General features: G+C 44.7%; 1 protein-coding gene and 1 long non-coding RNA gene across 3 annotated transcripts in view; both read right to left on the reverse strand.

Annotated features, from left to right (window-relative positions):
* LOC309553501 overlaps window positions 1-14,994 on the reverse strand; it is a 1,012,307-nt gene that overhangs the window by 644,830 nt on the left and 352,483 nt on the right. The window lies entirely within an intron of this gene.
* The window catches only part of ARK2N (arkadia (RNF111) N-terminal like PKA signaling regulator 2N), a 93,332-nt gene that overhangs the window by 55,414 nt on the left and 22,924 nt on the right, over window positions 1-14,994 (reverse strand). Inside the window, exon 2 of one of the 2 annotated variants that reach the window (XM_082243531.1) lies at window positions 3,576-3,998. The exons of the other annotated variant lie outside the window; for it this stretch is intronic. Within the exon in view, the coding sequence (XP_082099657.1) occupies window positions 3,576-3,998 (423 nt within the window). The remainder of the gene's footprint in view (window positions 1-3,575; window positions 3,999-14,994) is intronic. 2 annotated transcript variants of the gene reach the window in all.

The raw sequence follows: 14,994 nt of genomic DNA on the forward strand, positions 1-14,994 counted from the left end.
CATTAACAGACGGATGGCAGCCGGTCTAACAACTAACAGATGATGGAAAGAGGGGAGGCCTTAGCTGTTAATGCGTAAAATACATTTTAAATTTTAAGTGGAGGGTAGGATATCAATTCAAAGGCCACTGGTTAACAGTCTGGTTTGAAACCATTGGCTATATTGAAAACATTGTACTATTGATTGTTGGGTATCTGTAGGCAAGGTTTGAATGAAAGATTCTCAGATATCAAATAATGTTTGAACCCGTGTCAGATTGGTACTTTAAAAGCTTAACCAAAACTTGCTGAAAGCTCTGCAAATGCTTTGTCAAAACTTGCTGTTCACACTGCTCTTATACAAGCTAAAGCCCATGTGAAGAAAGAGCGCTGACTTAAAGCGGTGTTCCAGCCTCCCCTCCAAATATTAAAAGTCAGCAGCTACACATACTGTACACATACTGTAGCTGCTGCCTTTTAATATTCAGACACTTGCCTGTCCTGGAGTCCAGCGATGTTAGCACCGCAGCCGATGTTTCCATCGGCTGTCGGGTGCTGCTGCCGCCATTGCCGGTAAGGGAACCCGGCCGTGAAACCTTGCGGCTTCACGGGCAGGTCCCTACTGCGCATGCGCGAAACGCGCTGCACATTCGGATTGGCTCAGCAGCGGGGGAAGGAGAAGGGGGCCAAACATCTGAGGGATGGCGCCGTGACGCCGTCTACCGGAAGTGGGGAAGGGTACCTGTCAAAAACAGGTACGCGTTCCCCCCCACCCCCCTGAAAGGTGCCAAATGTGGGGGATGGGGGGGGGGGATAAGCAATTGAGCGGAAGTTCCACTTTTGGGTGGATCTCCGCTTTAATCAGCCTACTGCTGCTTCTTTATGACCCAATCAGCAGGTTGAAGGTGTGTTTTAACCAGTGTCCTTGCACTGGAGGTTGAGGCTTTGGCTATACTGCCTAAAAGGGATACCGGATCACAAAACCATACGTGGGTAAAATGGGGGCTACATGCGTTTGATGGAGTTAAGCTTTTAACTACACAATGTATAGTTACATATCTTTATGGGCTCATGCACACTGCATCTCAAAAGAGGCTGATGGAAGCTGCTCCTACAGGCTTTTGAACTCTTTTTTCTGCCTGGAAACTTCCCTCCATGTTAGCCAATGTGTCCAGGCACAGTATGGCCTTTTAGGCTCCGTTCACATGTAGGCATTTTGGGGTGTTTTTGGGGAGTTTTTCTGCTCTAGGATCAGCTCTCAAAACGCCCAACAAGACAAATCCTTTTCATTTCAATGGCCCCTGTTCACATCTGAGCGTTTTGACGCTGTGAGCAAAACGCCCAACGCTCAAAAAAGTACATGAGCTTCTTTTTGGGCAGATTACAGGCGTTTTCCATTGGTCTATATTCAATCTAAAAACGCCTGCACAAAAATCGTGGTAAAAAAACACGCGAAAACGCTACGCTCAGGTGTGAATGTAGCCTTAAGGAATTAACAGGGATGTGAGCTTACAGGTAGAAAGAAAAAAAAAAAAAAAAAACGCACCAAACTCACATTTTTGAAATGAGCTTTTAAGCAGAAAAGACGCCTATGCACCCAAAACAGCATGAAAAAGGACAAAAAAAAAAAAAAAAAAAATATGGAAAGACGAAGCTGAAGGGAGGGTTTGTGGAAAAAACGCTTCTGCACGAAAAAGCTAAAAAGCGCACAATAAAAATAAAATCACGAACGAGCACAAAAAAGCACTTTTAGGCAGAGAAAAAAAATGTTTTCTCTTTTTGAACTGCAGTATGCATGAACCCTATAGGTTTAACCAACTTGTGCTTTAGGTTTAATGGCCATTTAAATAAATCTGCATGCCTGCTACAAGAGGACAGGTATAAGACTTCTGGGGGGAGGGACACATTTTTTCCAGGAAAAAAAAACTACCCTTCGGCTCCTTTCACACGGCCGCTCCGCTGCTTTCCGTGTGTCCGCAAATCATCCATCGTCTGCGGATGTCAGCGGAATACCATCCGCTGACATCCGATTTTCCTCCTTTCAGTTCTGTTCCGTTTTTTGGAACGGAACAGAACCCCATTTTTCCATGCGTGTAAAAAACGGAAAGGAAGGAAAATCGGATGTCAGCTGTGTCATCCGCTGACATCCGCAATGCCATATACTTACATTATGTCCGTATATCATCCGCAAACGGATGGGATGATATGCGGGCACACGGAGCGGATGACAAATGTCATCCGCTCCGTGGAAAAAAAAAAAAAAAGTCCCGCAGCGGACTACAGCAGCGGAGCGGCCGTCTGAAAGGAGCCTTCTACTACTGAAAGTAGTCTCTTTAACAGGAGAGAACAGATTTCAGCTGTGCTTAGATAAGATTGGTTATTAAGAGAGGTGCTGGGATAAATACCCATAGATCTAAATGTGCACCCTGCACAACAATTTGGAGGCTGCAAATAAATAGATTCCATGTGTTAAGATCTCTAAAGCTGCGCTATTAACAATTCTGTCTGAGGAGTAGTCCGAGAAAGCGTCAGTAATCTTGCAATGGGCATACGACCATTGGAGAAAGTCACATGGAATGCTGAATTTATAAACGTATATTAGAATTGTGATCTATTACCAGTGATACATTTTTTAAATGTTTTTGGACAAATATTCACATTTCCATTGGATTTCATTAATACCATATCTATTTTACACATCAATTGGTAATACAGGGTGCACTCAATTTTAAAATAGCAAGAACCCCTAGCACTGCATGCAATACAGTTGGAGCAACTGGCATAACCAATTCATGGTCTAATCTTTGCCGATAACTGATTAATCTCAGGGTCTAGCACTGCTGGTAAAAGGGGGGCCATTATGTCATTCAGATCTCTGTAATCTGACCTCTCTTACTCTTAAAGTCACTCAGAATAAAACTGAAATTCAAACTCTGGAGAGTTGATACCCTTGCCTGGAGCTTAAACACATGGTGGCAAGCTGTGAATATTACGCAATAGTTCATACATTTGGAAATAAAAATATTTTCAGGTCTAAAAAAACAAAAAACACACCCATTTCCCCTTCACTCCTTCAGATTTTCAGGTGACCAGCTTATTCAGGCACATTATACAGTCAATAAGAATTTCTGAAAACACAAGGAGCAATGCATAGACTTGTATCAGAAATTCCTGAGTCTAATGGAGATCTACTTTGCATACAGAGCATTAATAATTCATAGGGATCAGTCCTGTGACCCAAAATTGGGCTGGATTATATTATATTTTTGCGCACTTTCAAAATATTACATCTGCAGTATTAGATTCAGAATCTAGTCTCGTATAACAGTACATATCACTGATCATCTACCTATGTATACGGCCCTTTCAGACTCTAAGGCATGCACTTGCAGCAGACAATTGTACAGTATTTCTGGGCATTATCTGAAGATATGCATGTAGCCAAGCTTTGGTAAGGGACCTTGTAGTGTTTAGCCACTCTTTCTATAACATAGGACTGGAGGAGCACTGGTTTGGTGCAATTCAAGTGGGAAAAGGAATGACCAGTGAAGCTGTACTGTAATTAAGACTGGTTTATTTCCGGATCAGCTATGTTCCCATTCTCCGGAAAGACTTCAGGGAAATTGTTATTGTTTAATGCAGACTCCGGGAATTCTAGCGAGTCAACATTCTGGTAGCTGACGTATGAGCCAAGACCCTGCTGGGGTAAGGTGGGACTATCTTGAGCAGCCACAAAGGTGCTAGAAGAACTGCTTGGTGTAAAACTCTGGCCAGCGAGGTGAAGCTTAGGTTCCCTGGGGTCTAGTTGCTGTTTGCCTTCCTCGTCCGTGTCTAGTCGAGTTAATTTCTCTATCCACATGCGGAATTTCTCCTCGGTCTGTCTCTGCATCTCAGCAAAACAGTTCATGGCTTCTTCCAGGACATTGCCTATGCAGTTTCTATCCCATACAGTGCCCCTTTCCAGCAATCTTGGAAGATCCCTTGATGCTCCTGAAGATCCCCCGGCACGACTGAAGCCAGCTTTAAAAACATTGAGGCCATGGTGTAAGACAAGATCAAGCAATCATGTAGAGAACATACTTTAGATGCATTTATCCTAAAAAAAGCATGCCTTAATAGGGACAATGATCGAATGACAATGATCGAATGCACAGACCAAGTCCACACATGCCAACATGGAATAAAAGCCATAACTCCATATACATTAGATACTGTATATAAAACTAAATTAAACTATTTAACACAGAAAATGAATGTTTATAACAAAAGTATCTTTTCACGAAATACAAAAAAAGCTTAATTATTAAAAAAGGAAAGACCTGATACTACCAGTGGTTTTCTGTATTTGTCAGTTCAACAAAAGGGCGGTTGTCTGCACACAGAAACCGAATCCCTGTTGCAGGAAAGTGAATAAAACAAGATGGCTTCAGCTCCTGTTCTTTACATGCAGAGAACTTCTCGGTTGTGTTTTGCCCTTTTTCAGGGTTTAATCATAGAGGCCTCTATAACTAAGTCCTGAAAAAGAGGGAAATGCACCTGAGGAGTTCTCTACAGGCTTGAGAACAGGATCTGAAGCCAACTTTTACTCATTTTATTCACATTCCTGCAACACTGCCGCCATTTTGTTCAAGTCTACTAGAGCAAACCAATCCTGTCCGTTCCACATCGCTCTCTTCACATGCTGATCCGACTAATACATGTTTGGGGGGCATTTAAGCGGTATGATTTTCATTGTTTTGGAGTGTCGGATCAAGCAACTAAATAAAAGGCTTGAAAAACATTACACTAAGAGCCGGTTCACACTGCCGTGACCTCTAAGTCGCCTCATAAGGGGCGACTTGTTAGCGCGACTTTGCGCGTATTCAGCGCAACTTGTATGATAGACGACTTTGTATTTGGCCAATCAGAATATGATGGTTCTGGGTCATGCTCAATCACACAAAAAAAAAAGTTCTTAAAAATTGTCGTTTTTGATAGAGAGAAAACTATTGAAACAATTATTAAAAAATCAAAAATGAGATTTTTGGATTTAGTGTCTGGGGGGGTCTAGAAAGTGTACATGTGAAGTTTCAGCTCTGTAGCATGTCCAGAACCAGAAAAAAAAGATAATTTTTCTTATAATTATTAATAGAGCAGGGTAGTGGCTCCTCTCCACCTGGGCGTTTTTGTTGCAGGCATTTATCGGGCATTTTTTGGACGTCTTTGGAGGCAGGCCTCACAAGTCGCAGCAGTGTGAATGGACTCTAACTTTCACGTTTTGGCTGAACACGGACAGTTTACAAAGAGAACTCCTATAAACATTTAACTCCTTAACCTAAAGTCCACAAAAAATAAAATAAAACATTAGAAGGAATCTGAAAATGCTGAGGCGGCCAAAATTTTGTAAATAGTTGCTCTGGCACTGTGAAGAAATTGAAAAATGGTGCCCTCAGCTTTCCCAGGATACAAGGAGACCCAGTGAGGGATGTCCTCTACTTCTAGGTAAGCTTTGTTGGAAACCAAGGTGCCTAGGGCAATTTTTTTCTGCTAATTTTCTAAAATTCGATTATGCTTTTCTATATTGGGCGAGAGTGGGGTTAAGGGTTTTGGGATTCTACACACTGATCTGAATCTTATGTTTAGTAGTTTACCAACATCTCTTATGACTAACTACCAAAAGTGTACGCATTTCAAAACAGCCAAGGTTGGGTTATGATATCATTTGGGAGCTGCAGGTACAGTGGTGAAAATCGGGAGGACAGGGTTCAGGAGCATGGGGGTGAGGGGCTTCCTCTTGGATTGGGGTGAGAGCAAGGGAGAAGCATGCACCAGCTTGTTGACAGATGGGGTAAAAGTTGTGGTGGTGAAGGGGTGGGCTGTCGAAGTGAGCTAAAATGTGTGAGGGATACGCAGGTGTAATTTTGAGAGATGGAGGAGCATTGGCATAGGGTGAAAAATATGTCTGCAGACAAGGTGTTAGTAATGGTGGTGAAGATGTGACGGTGAGAGTGGGGGAGGGCACAGGTCCTTGGTGAAAGTGGGGGAGGGAACACCGGTGCATATTTGAAGTGGTGTATTCTGCTTTTCACGCAAGCGTGGCGCAAAGCAAGCAGTTGTAGGGGAGGTGGAGGTTAAGGCACTGTGGTGAGAGTAGAGGTGTGAGGGTGTTGAAGGGGAAAAGTAGGGAAAGCAGGGAGTAGGATGGGGGATATTGGGTGTTGGGGTGAGGGTTACGGTTAGAGCAGAGTTTGGGGTGGGGGCAGTGTGAAGGTATAAGAGAATTGATGGGAACGGGGAGGAAATGAGTTAACCAGCATAGGATTAAGCAGTGAAGGGGAATATCAAAACACTTAGGGTTCAAACAGAATGGAAGGAGAATAAAAGACACTAATGGAGGAAGAATCCCCTAGAGCAGTGATGGCGAACCTAGGCACCCCAGATGTTTTGGAACTTAATTTCCCATGATGCTCATGCACTCTGCAGTGTAGTTCAGCATCATGGGAAATTTAGTTCCCAAACATCTGGGGTGCCGAGGTTCGCCATCACTGCCCTAGAGGCAAAATGGATTGTAGGGCTTCTTATACTATTAGCGACTAGAGAGTTTGATAACCCAGCCTTTTCCAGAGGAAGACCAAGCAGCAGGGGCCCTTGACAACTGACCCCTATTGTTCAAGCCAAATGCCTATCAGCATGCAGAATGACTCAACCAGATAAAGTAGCACACATTTATATAAATTTGTATATATTTTGTTTTGGTCTGGGACTCCAGATCAAATCTTTACACCACAGCTCCCAGCTCCACCCACTGCTTTTAATACACAATCCCGAAACACTGAACGCAGCCAGAGTGAGAGCGACTGCTTTGCTGTGTAAGGTTTGTGGCTGAAGTACTCCTTACAGATACGAAGCTGACGTTTGATTCAGCCAGACAACTTCCACCGCAAACCTCTTATGTCTTGTCATGGGTGGAAAAAAAAAAAAAAGCTTTACATTTCCAAACTGTTTCACCAACCACCTGCATCCACAAGACTTCTTGGGAGTTCATAGACTGGAGCTGCACATAGCAGGGGAGAGAAATGACACGTGTCAAATATTTTGCACTATGCTGAGTGTATGCATCCATGGAAACTAGGAACAGATATTAAATTTAACCATGGGAACAGGTGCAGGTTTGTTCTGCACTGATAGAAAGGGCTGTGCCGTAATGAATCATTAAGTTTGAACACCGACTAAAGCAAATAAAAGATTACCATCTACCCTAGTTATGGGTTTCTTAAAGTGGTTGTAAACTTTGTACATAGGTTTCTTAAAGTGGTAAACTTCTGATATGAACCCTTCATAGCGTGCACTCATCCTGAATAAGAGCACCAAGTGTCATTTCTGTCTGCAACCCCATTCCTCTGCCATCTGCATGAATCACTTCTGACAAATTTTCCTGACACCAAGAGAAAAATGGTGACAGGGGAGGGACCTCCAGCTGACCAAGGGCCTCAGCTCTGTTCATGTGTGCTATGTGGAAGGGGGGGTGAGCCTATTTCCTCCAATCAACTCTGAGAGCTCCCCTCACTGAGCTCTGCAGGATGCAATTTCAGCTCTCTGCCTCCTTTTTTTCTGAACACTAAGAAAATCTTTATAAATTCAGGACTTTGAATGGCTGTAGAGAGGGCAGATTGACAGGTACAACTTATGTAGGAGGATTGGTTTCATCTCTGTGTATCACCTGAGGCCAGTCACCATACTGAGTATATGGAAGGTTTCACAACCACTTCAAAATAATTAAATATCACTAGTTTGAGTACCTCTGTATGCAAGTGCCCTATAATGCCCTGCAGTAAGTCAGTGATGGCGGAACGCTCATCACGCTCTGAAGTCCAAGAGGACACTGGACTTCAAAACCCACCAGTCAGCGCTCAAAGGCCATTGGCTGCCAGCGCCAATCAGATGCTGGTTTTCCAGCATGCCTGTTCAAATGGCTTCTGTCGGACAGGCTGATGTAAACACAGGCCGAAGGTTGGCCAATTTCTCTTGAAAAGGCCGATACTCTCCCTGTATGTATCAGACTTTCTCCACACTGCTCCTTCATTACATGCGATCTCCTGTGCGGATGCAAATTCAGCCATACACTTTGTATGGCTAAATTTGCACTGTACCCGCACCAAAGACTCACAGGAGGCATTTTTTCAGCCGAATCAGGATCGGATCGCACAGTGGTTCACACTTGTGCGATCCGATCCTGTGCGAACTGTCAGATTGCACTGCGATATGCGATCAAACTGGGGGTGTCGTTAACATTTAATTGACACCCCCTGCGTATCACATATGGCAGTGTGAACTGCCTCTTGTGCGGATGCGGGAACAGGCTGCATATTCGCAGCGTTCCCGCGACGCACAAGTGTGAACCGGCCCTGATGGAACATCAAGAATTATTTTCGTTTACAAATTTAAATCATCCTGATAAACAGATTTCTAGAAGTTTTAACGTGACCTGTGGTAAGGCTGCATTCACATGTCAGCGTATGGATCGCGGGCAGAATCGCCGCGATCCCGCCCACGATCCGGAAATCATTGCTAATCGCGGGACGCCTGTGCGTTGCCCGTGATTTGCAATAGCACCCCAAACGCTGAGCAATGTTGCCGCGATTTCCGCCTGTCGAATCGTGGTAACATCGCGCAAATAAAAATAGCGGGACGCATTACGCTCCAAAGAAGCTCTTGTACTTTTTTGGGCGTAATGCGTTCCGCAATTTTTTTTTTGCGCGATGTTACCGCGATTCGACAGGCGGAAATCACGGCAACATCGCTCAGCGTTTGGGGTGCTATTGCAAATAATGGGCAGCGCACAGGCGTCCCGCGATTTGCAATGATTTCCGGATCGCAGGCGGAATCGCGGCGATTCTGCCCGCGATCCATACGCTGACATGTGAATGCAGCCTAAGCTATTTCTAGTCTCAGCTTTCTGAAACTTTTCTAAACATTTTTAAACAAACACTATGCAAAATCAGATACCCGATATGAGTAGCTTCCAAAAAAAATAACTACTGTAAAAAAGAGAAAAGAAAAAAAAAAGTTCTTTCCTTTGACAAAATAGAATATAATGAAACCATTCTTATATGCATTTGAACCACCTTGGATAGGCCTCTCCAAAACTAAAGTGCTTAAACCAAAGACTAAAATGGATATACACTCACCGGCCACTTTATTAGGTACACCTTGCCGATACCAGGTTGGACACCCTTTTGCCTTCATTCTTGGCATAGATTTAACAAGGTGTAGGAAACATTCCTCAGAGATTTTGCTCCATAGTGACATGATGGCATAATGCAGTTGCTTCAGATTTGTCGGTTGCACATCAATGATGGGAATCTCCCGTTCTACCACATCCCAAAGGTGCTCTATTGGATGAGATGTGGTGAGTGTGGAGGCCATTGGAGGACAGTGACCTCATTGTCATGTTCAGGAAACCAGTGGTGAGATGATTGGAGCTTTGTGACATGGTGCATTATCCTGCTGGAAGGAGACATCAGAAGATGGGGACACTGTAGTCATAAAGGGATGGACATGGTCAGCAACAATACTCAGGTAGGCCGTGGCATTAAAAACAAAGCTCAATTGGTGCTAAGGGGCCCAAAGTGTGGCAAGAAAATACCCCCCCCCCCGCCCCCCCACCATTACACCACCTCCAGCCTGACCCATTGATACAAGGCAGGATGGATCCATGCTTTCATGTGGTTTATGCAAAATTCTGACCCCACCATCTGAAATCGAGACTCATCAGACCAGGTTACACTTTTCCAATCTTCTATTATCCAATTTTGGTGATCCTGTGCGAATTGTAGCCTCGGTTTCCTGTTCTTAGCTGACAGGAGTAGCACCCGGTGTGGTCTTCTGCTGCTGTAACCCATCTGCTTCAAGATTTGATGTGTTGTTTATTCAGAGATGGTGTTCTGCATACCTTGGTTGTAACGAGTAACTATTTGAGTTACAGTTGCCTTTCCATCATCTCGAACCAGTCTGCCCATCCTCCTCGGACATCAACAAAGCATTTTCATCCGCATCAGTGCCGCTCACTGGATATTTTCTCTTTTTCGGACCATTCTCTGTAAACCTGAGAAATGGTGGTGTGTGAAAATCCCAGTAGATCGGCAGTTTATGAAATACTCAGAGCAGCCCGTCTGGCACCAACAACCATGCCACGTTCAAAGTCCCTTTCTTCCCCATTCCGATGCTCGTTGTGAACTTCAGCACGTTGTCTTCACCATATCTAGATGCCTAAATGCATTGATGCAGTGATTGGCTGATTAGCAATTTGTGTTCCCAAGCAATTTAACAGGTGTACCTAATAAAGTGGCCGGTAAATGTATATTGCTTTCAAGTGCTTCGTTATTCCCCACTTTATGTGATTTAATAAAAATATAATTTCTCTCGGTGATAGGACGGAGTTAATTCTTTTTTTCGTCAGAAGAGACTCATGCAGATAGAGGGAAAAAAGCAGCAGACAGAAATTACATTAAGGGGTTAATTTACTAAAATTGGAGAGTACAAAATCTTGTGCAGCTCTGCATAGAAACCAATCAGCTTCCAGTTTTTTTTTTTTTTTTTGTCAAAGCTTAAATTAACAAGCAGAAGTTAGACCCTGATTGGGTACCATGCTTAGCTGCACTAGATTTTGCACTTTCAAGTTTTAGTAATTCAATCCCTTAGTGCTCTGCATTGACACAAGTACACACTACAGAGAGAGATGCTTTGTTCATATTTAATGTCTGAGGTGTACAAACACTTTATGGTAAACCCAACCAAACCTTTAACTATGGGGTACTAAGTAAATATGGTAACATCAATATAGATATAAATAAGAACGAGAGAAAAAAGACAGGTTATATTTCACCTTTTCTTACTAATCACATAAATGCAGGTACTGGGTACAAAATGGAAAGAAGTAAAAAAAAAAATGAAAGCATTTCTTAATTTCTCATAATGGGGATGATATTTAACCTCTTCCGGACCGCCCGCCTCCTTTTTACTGCGGCAGTCTTTCCCGTAGTTAGTAGACGCAATTAGTTTAGCACAAAGCAATAAAAATACGCTTATAGCAATTTTTTTTACCAAAAATACGTAGCAGAAAACAAATTGGCCTAAAATGTTAAATTGTTGATTTTTAATTTTTTTTTTTTTTTGAGTTCTATAGCAGAAAGTGAAAAATTTTGTTTTGTTTTTTTTCTCAGAATAGTTGCTCTTTTGTTTATAGCGGGAAAAAAAAAGGGGGGGGGTGAAATACCACCAAAAGAAAGCTATTTGTGGGGGAAAAAAAAAAAAAAGGACATCAATTTTATTTGGGTACAGAGTCGCACGACCGTACAATTGTCCGTTAAAATAACGCAGTGCCGAATCGCAAAATATGGCCTGGTCATTAAGGGGGAAAATCTTCCGGTCCAGAAGTGGTTAAAATACAGCTTTATTTGAAGTATAAAAAACATACACTGCATTCAAGGCAATGTACATAACCCAGAGGGAGTAGAGAGTTTTCTGTAGGGGGGGGCTGTCATATGCCCGAAATGTAGCAGAGAAAGGCTCTAGATGAACTCCGCTTTTTTGGATGCTACTGGGCCCACTGACTTTGTCCATATGCGACCCGCTGTGGTCCAACAGGAGCAGCAGCTGAAATGGCATTTCATCAATAAGCACAATGGGAAAAGGAAGCCTGTACTAAGCAAACAGACATTTTGTGACAATGTGTACCGCAAGCTTTGGTACCTTTAGACAGCACATATCGGCATCTCTGCCAACGCGCATATCTCCTTTGATCTCATATGCTCAAAGACCCACCTGCCTTTGACTATTCTGCTCCAGCAGAGTCACTACATGGTTCTCCAGGTCAAAAGTGGTCCTGCTTTGGTGGCCTTAATGCCAGCCTCTTCAACTGCTGGATAGGGTCAGTCTTTAAGAATCCCATCTTTTCCATTCTCTCTTTCCGAGAAGCAGAGGCAAGACCAAAAGGTAACGCCACAAACTGATAATGATCCTCTCCCACAGCAAAACTGAGAAACTGTTGGTGTCCTGCACATATCGGGATGTGAAGGTAGGCATCATTGATGTCTATGGAGGTCAGGAAATCACCTTGCTGTAGGGAAGCCACCACCGTGCGAACTGATTCCGTCTTGAATTTCTGAACTTGCACTAAGCAAATCAGTGCTTTCAGGTCCAGGATTGGACGCACCTTGCCTTCCTTCCTGTGGGCTGTAAACCGGTTTGAATAAAATACCTGAAAACGTTCCTGCACACAGGATTGAAACTATTACTCCCTGTTGTACGAGGTCCCATACTGCCCCAAAGAGAGCCTTGTAAGCGATCTGGGGACAGTCGCACATTGGAAGGGAAAAACCTTACCGGGGGAGGGGGAGCGGGGTAGGATCGAAACTCGATCTTGTAACCCGGACCGTATGACCTCTTGAACCAATTTGTCTTGTATCCGGGATAGCCAAAGGTCCGGGAACCGGCAAAGACATCCTCCCACCCCAGATACGGGTGAGGGCGCACCTTCAGGCCGACATGGCCATGTCCTCAGGTCTGGAGAAACTAGATTTTTGTTTGCCAGACCAGGGTCGCTTGGAACCACCTAAGGGGGTCTTGAAGGGCTTTGCCTTATCGACTGACCCTGAGGGATGAAAAAAAACTTGTGTGGTGAAAAAGGAGGGACCCCATCTGCAACAAGGGTACTTACCCTTGTTAGCCTGTGGGAGAAAGGTACTCTTACCCCCATGAGACCTTTGATAATGTCATCCAGGTTAGCCCCAAACAGGCGATCTCCTTGAAAAGGTAGATCAGTCAAGGCCTTCTTTGAAGTCTGATCCGCAAACCAGCATTTTAGCCAAAGTATACGCCGGAGGACCACTGCCGAAACCGACAGTCGGCCCAATATGGGAGCAGTATCCAGCGCGGCATCGCAAACAAATCACAGCCCCTGCACCAGCTGGTCCAAAAGCTCCTCAAAAAGGCAGGAGGAAGTGGTTTCCCCTCCAGGTCACGGCGTAGTAACTTAGCCCATTCAAAGTTTGAGACACAAAGGCAATCGTAACCACCGGTCTTGGTGCAGACCCCGCCAGAGAGTACATATTGCGGGCCACAGACTCTGCCTTTCTATCTTCCAGATCCTTAAAAAGGATGGAGAATCCTCCACTGGGATCATCGTAGCTTTATTCAGTCTTGAAACCAGAGGGTCCACTATAGGTGGCACAGTCCACTTCTTTATAAAGGGACTCCTCAAAAGAGTAGCGTCCAGCAATCCGCTTAGGCACCCCAGGGGAACGCTCTGGGCGGTCCCATTATTTGAGCATGTTGTCAAAATATGCGGAAAAAGGAGAAACCTTTGCTGCCCTGGATGGCTTGTGAGTGCCAAATTTAAACTGCAGCTGCGTCCTCCATTTTTAGGGTCTCCCACACAGATAAAACAAGTGCGTCCACCAGCCTGTCTTGCGTGGCACTGGAAGTAGAAATGTCATCCTCACTATCGGAGGAGACTGGGCGAGGCAGTAGACCCGTGTCTGCAATGGCTGAGTCAGACTCAATCTAAGACATCAGATGAGGCAGGGGTAGGCGGAGGGCGTTTTACAGCACCTCGCTCTTTAAAGGCCACCTCCACCCAGGACACAATTCCAGGATCTATTGACAGCTGCATCAGGAGGGCCCTGCGGCCTCCCCGAGGGGGTCAAGGTGGGGACACATGTTCTGTAGGGTCTATGTTGCACCAGAGGAACCCTTTAGCAAAAAGTTGGGGAAAAAAAAAAAAGTTTTTTCTAAAAAACGTCCCACCGTGCTACAGCGCCCCCAAGAGGTCAGGCAGAGCGCACTGGAGACCCCCCAGCAGAGAGAGAGAGAGAAAGAATGAAAGAGAAAAGAGACCCCCCCCCAGACTTGCCATCCTACACCAAAGATGCACCAGGAGGCTCAGAACAGCTGCACAGCACGTGTCAGCAGCGATCTCAACCCAGGAAGAAAGATCTGAAAATCAGCACCAGAGTACAGGGAGGAGTTCCACCCACAAAAACACCTCCAAGAACTCCCATTCAGTGATTCCTAATAGAAAAATGGTGCCATGTGTACCAAGATGACTGCCGCTTCATGCAGAGCACATGGGCTACAAGAAAATGGCGGCCCCATGCGGCCTGCGGAGCTACTGAGGACCCCCCAGCCTCCTGAATGGGATTGATTGGAAGGTGGGCCCTGGAGAGACAGAGCGAAGAACATCAGAGAAAAGGATTTTACAGTAAGACAAAATCCCATTTTCTCTTTTCATTCATTGACAAACATCTACAGAATCTTCTTGACCATTGGGACGTCCCAAAGCAGCGTCAAACATGGGGTGGAAAAAACAGCAGATAAAATTCCCAAAAGGCTAAACCTAGCCAAATAAAGAGCTCAACCAGGAACAACTGGAGCTCATCCGGAAAAATACAGACTAGTCCTCTCAACAGCAGCCTGCAAAACCTTGCGGCCAAAGGCAGAATCCGCAGATGCCAACACATCCACTTTGTAAAATTGTGTGTTCAAAAAAAGTGTTGACAGACGACCAAGTAGCCCCCTTGCAAGCCTGGACCACCGACACCGGATGATGGAAGGCCCAAGAGGCACCAAGCGTCCTCGTAGAAGGTGCCTTAACAGGAAAAGAAGGATCCTGACCCTTAATGGAATAGGCCTGCACCACCGTCTGCCTGATCCATCTGGAAATGGTTGCAGCAGACGCGGCTAGCCATTTACGAGGTCCATCCATAAGGACAAATAACGAGTCCGATTTCCAAAACGACTCAGTCGCCGCCAGGTACACCCCGATTGCCCGAACCACATCCAAAGAGTGCAAGGCAATCTATTTAGGGTGTTTAGGCTCAGGACACAAGGAAGGCAACACAATGTCTTTGTTTAAATGGAAACCAGAAACGACCATAGGAAGGAACGTCTGGTAGGGACGAAGCACCACTTTGTCTCTGAAACACCAAATAAGGTCAACTAGACAACGCAGCCAACTCAGACAACCTGCGTGCAGAAG

This window comes from Pelophylax lessonae, assembly GCF_965119305.1.
Source record: "Pelophylax lessonae genome assembly, chromosome: 1".
In the NCBI taxonomy this organism is placed as follows: Eukaryota; Metazoa; Chordata; class Amphibia; order Anura; family Ranidae; genus Pelophylax; species Pelophylax lessonae.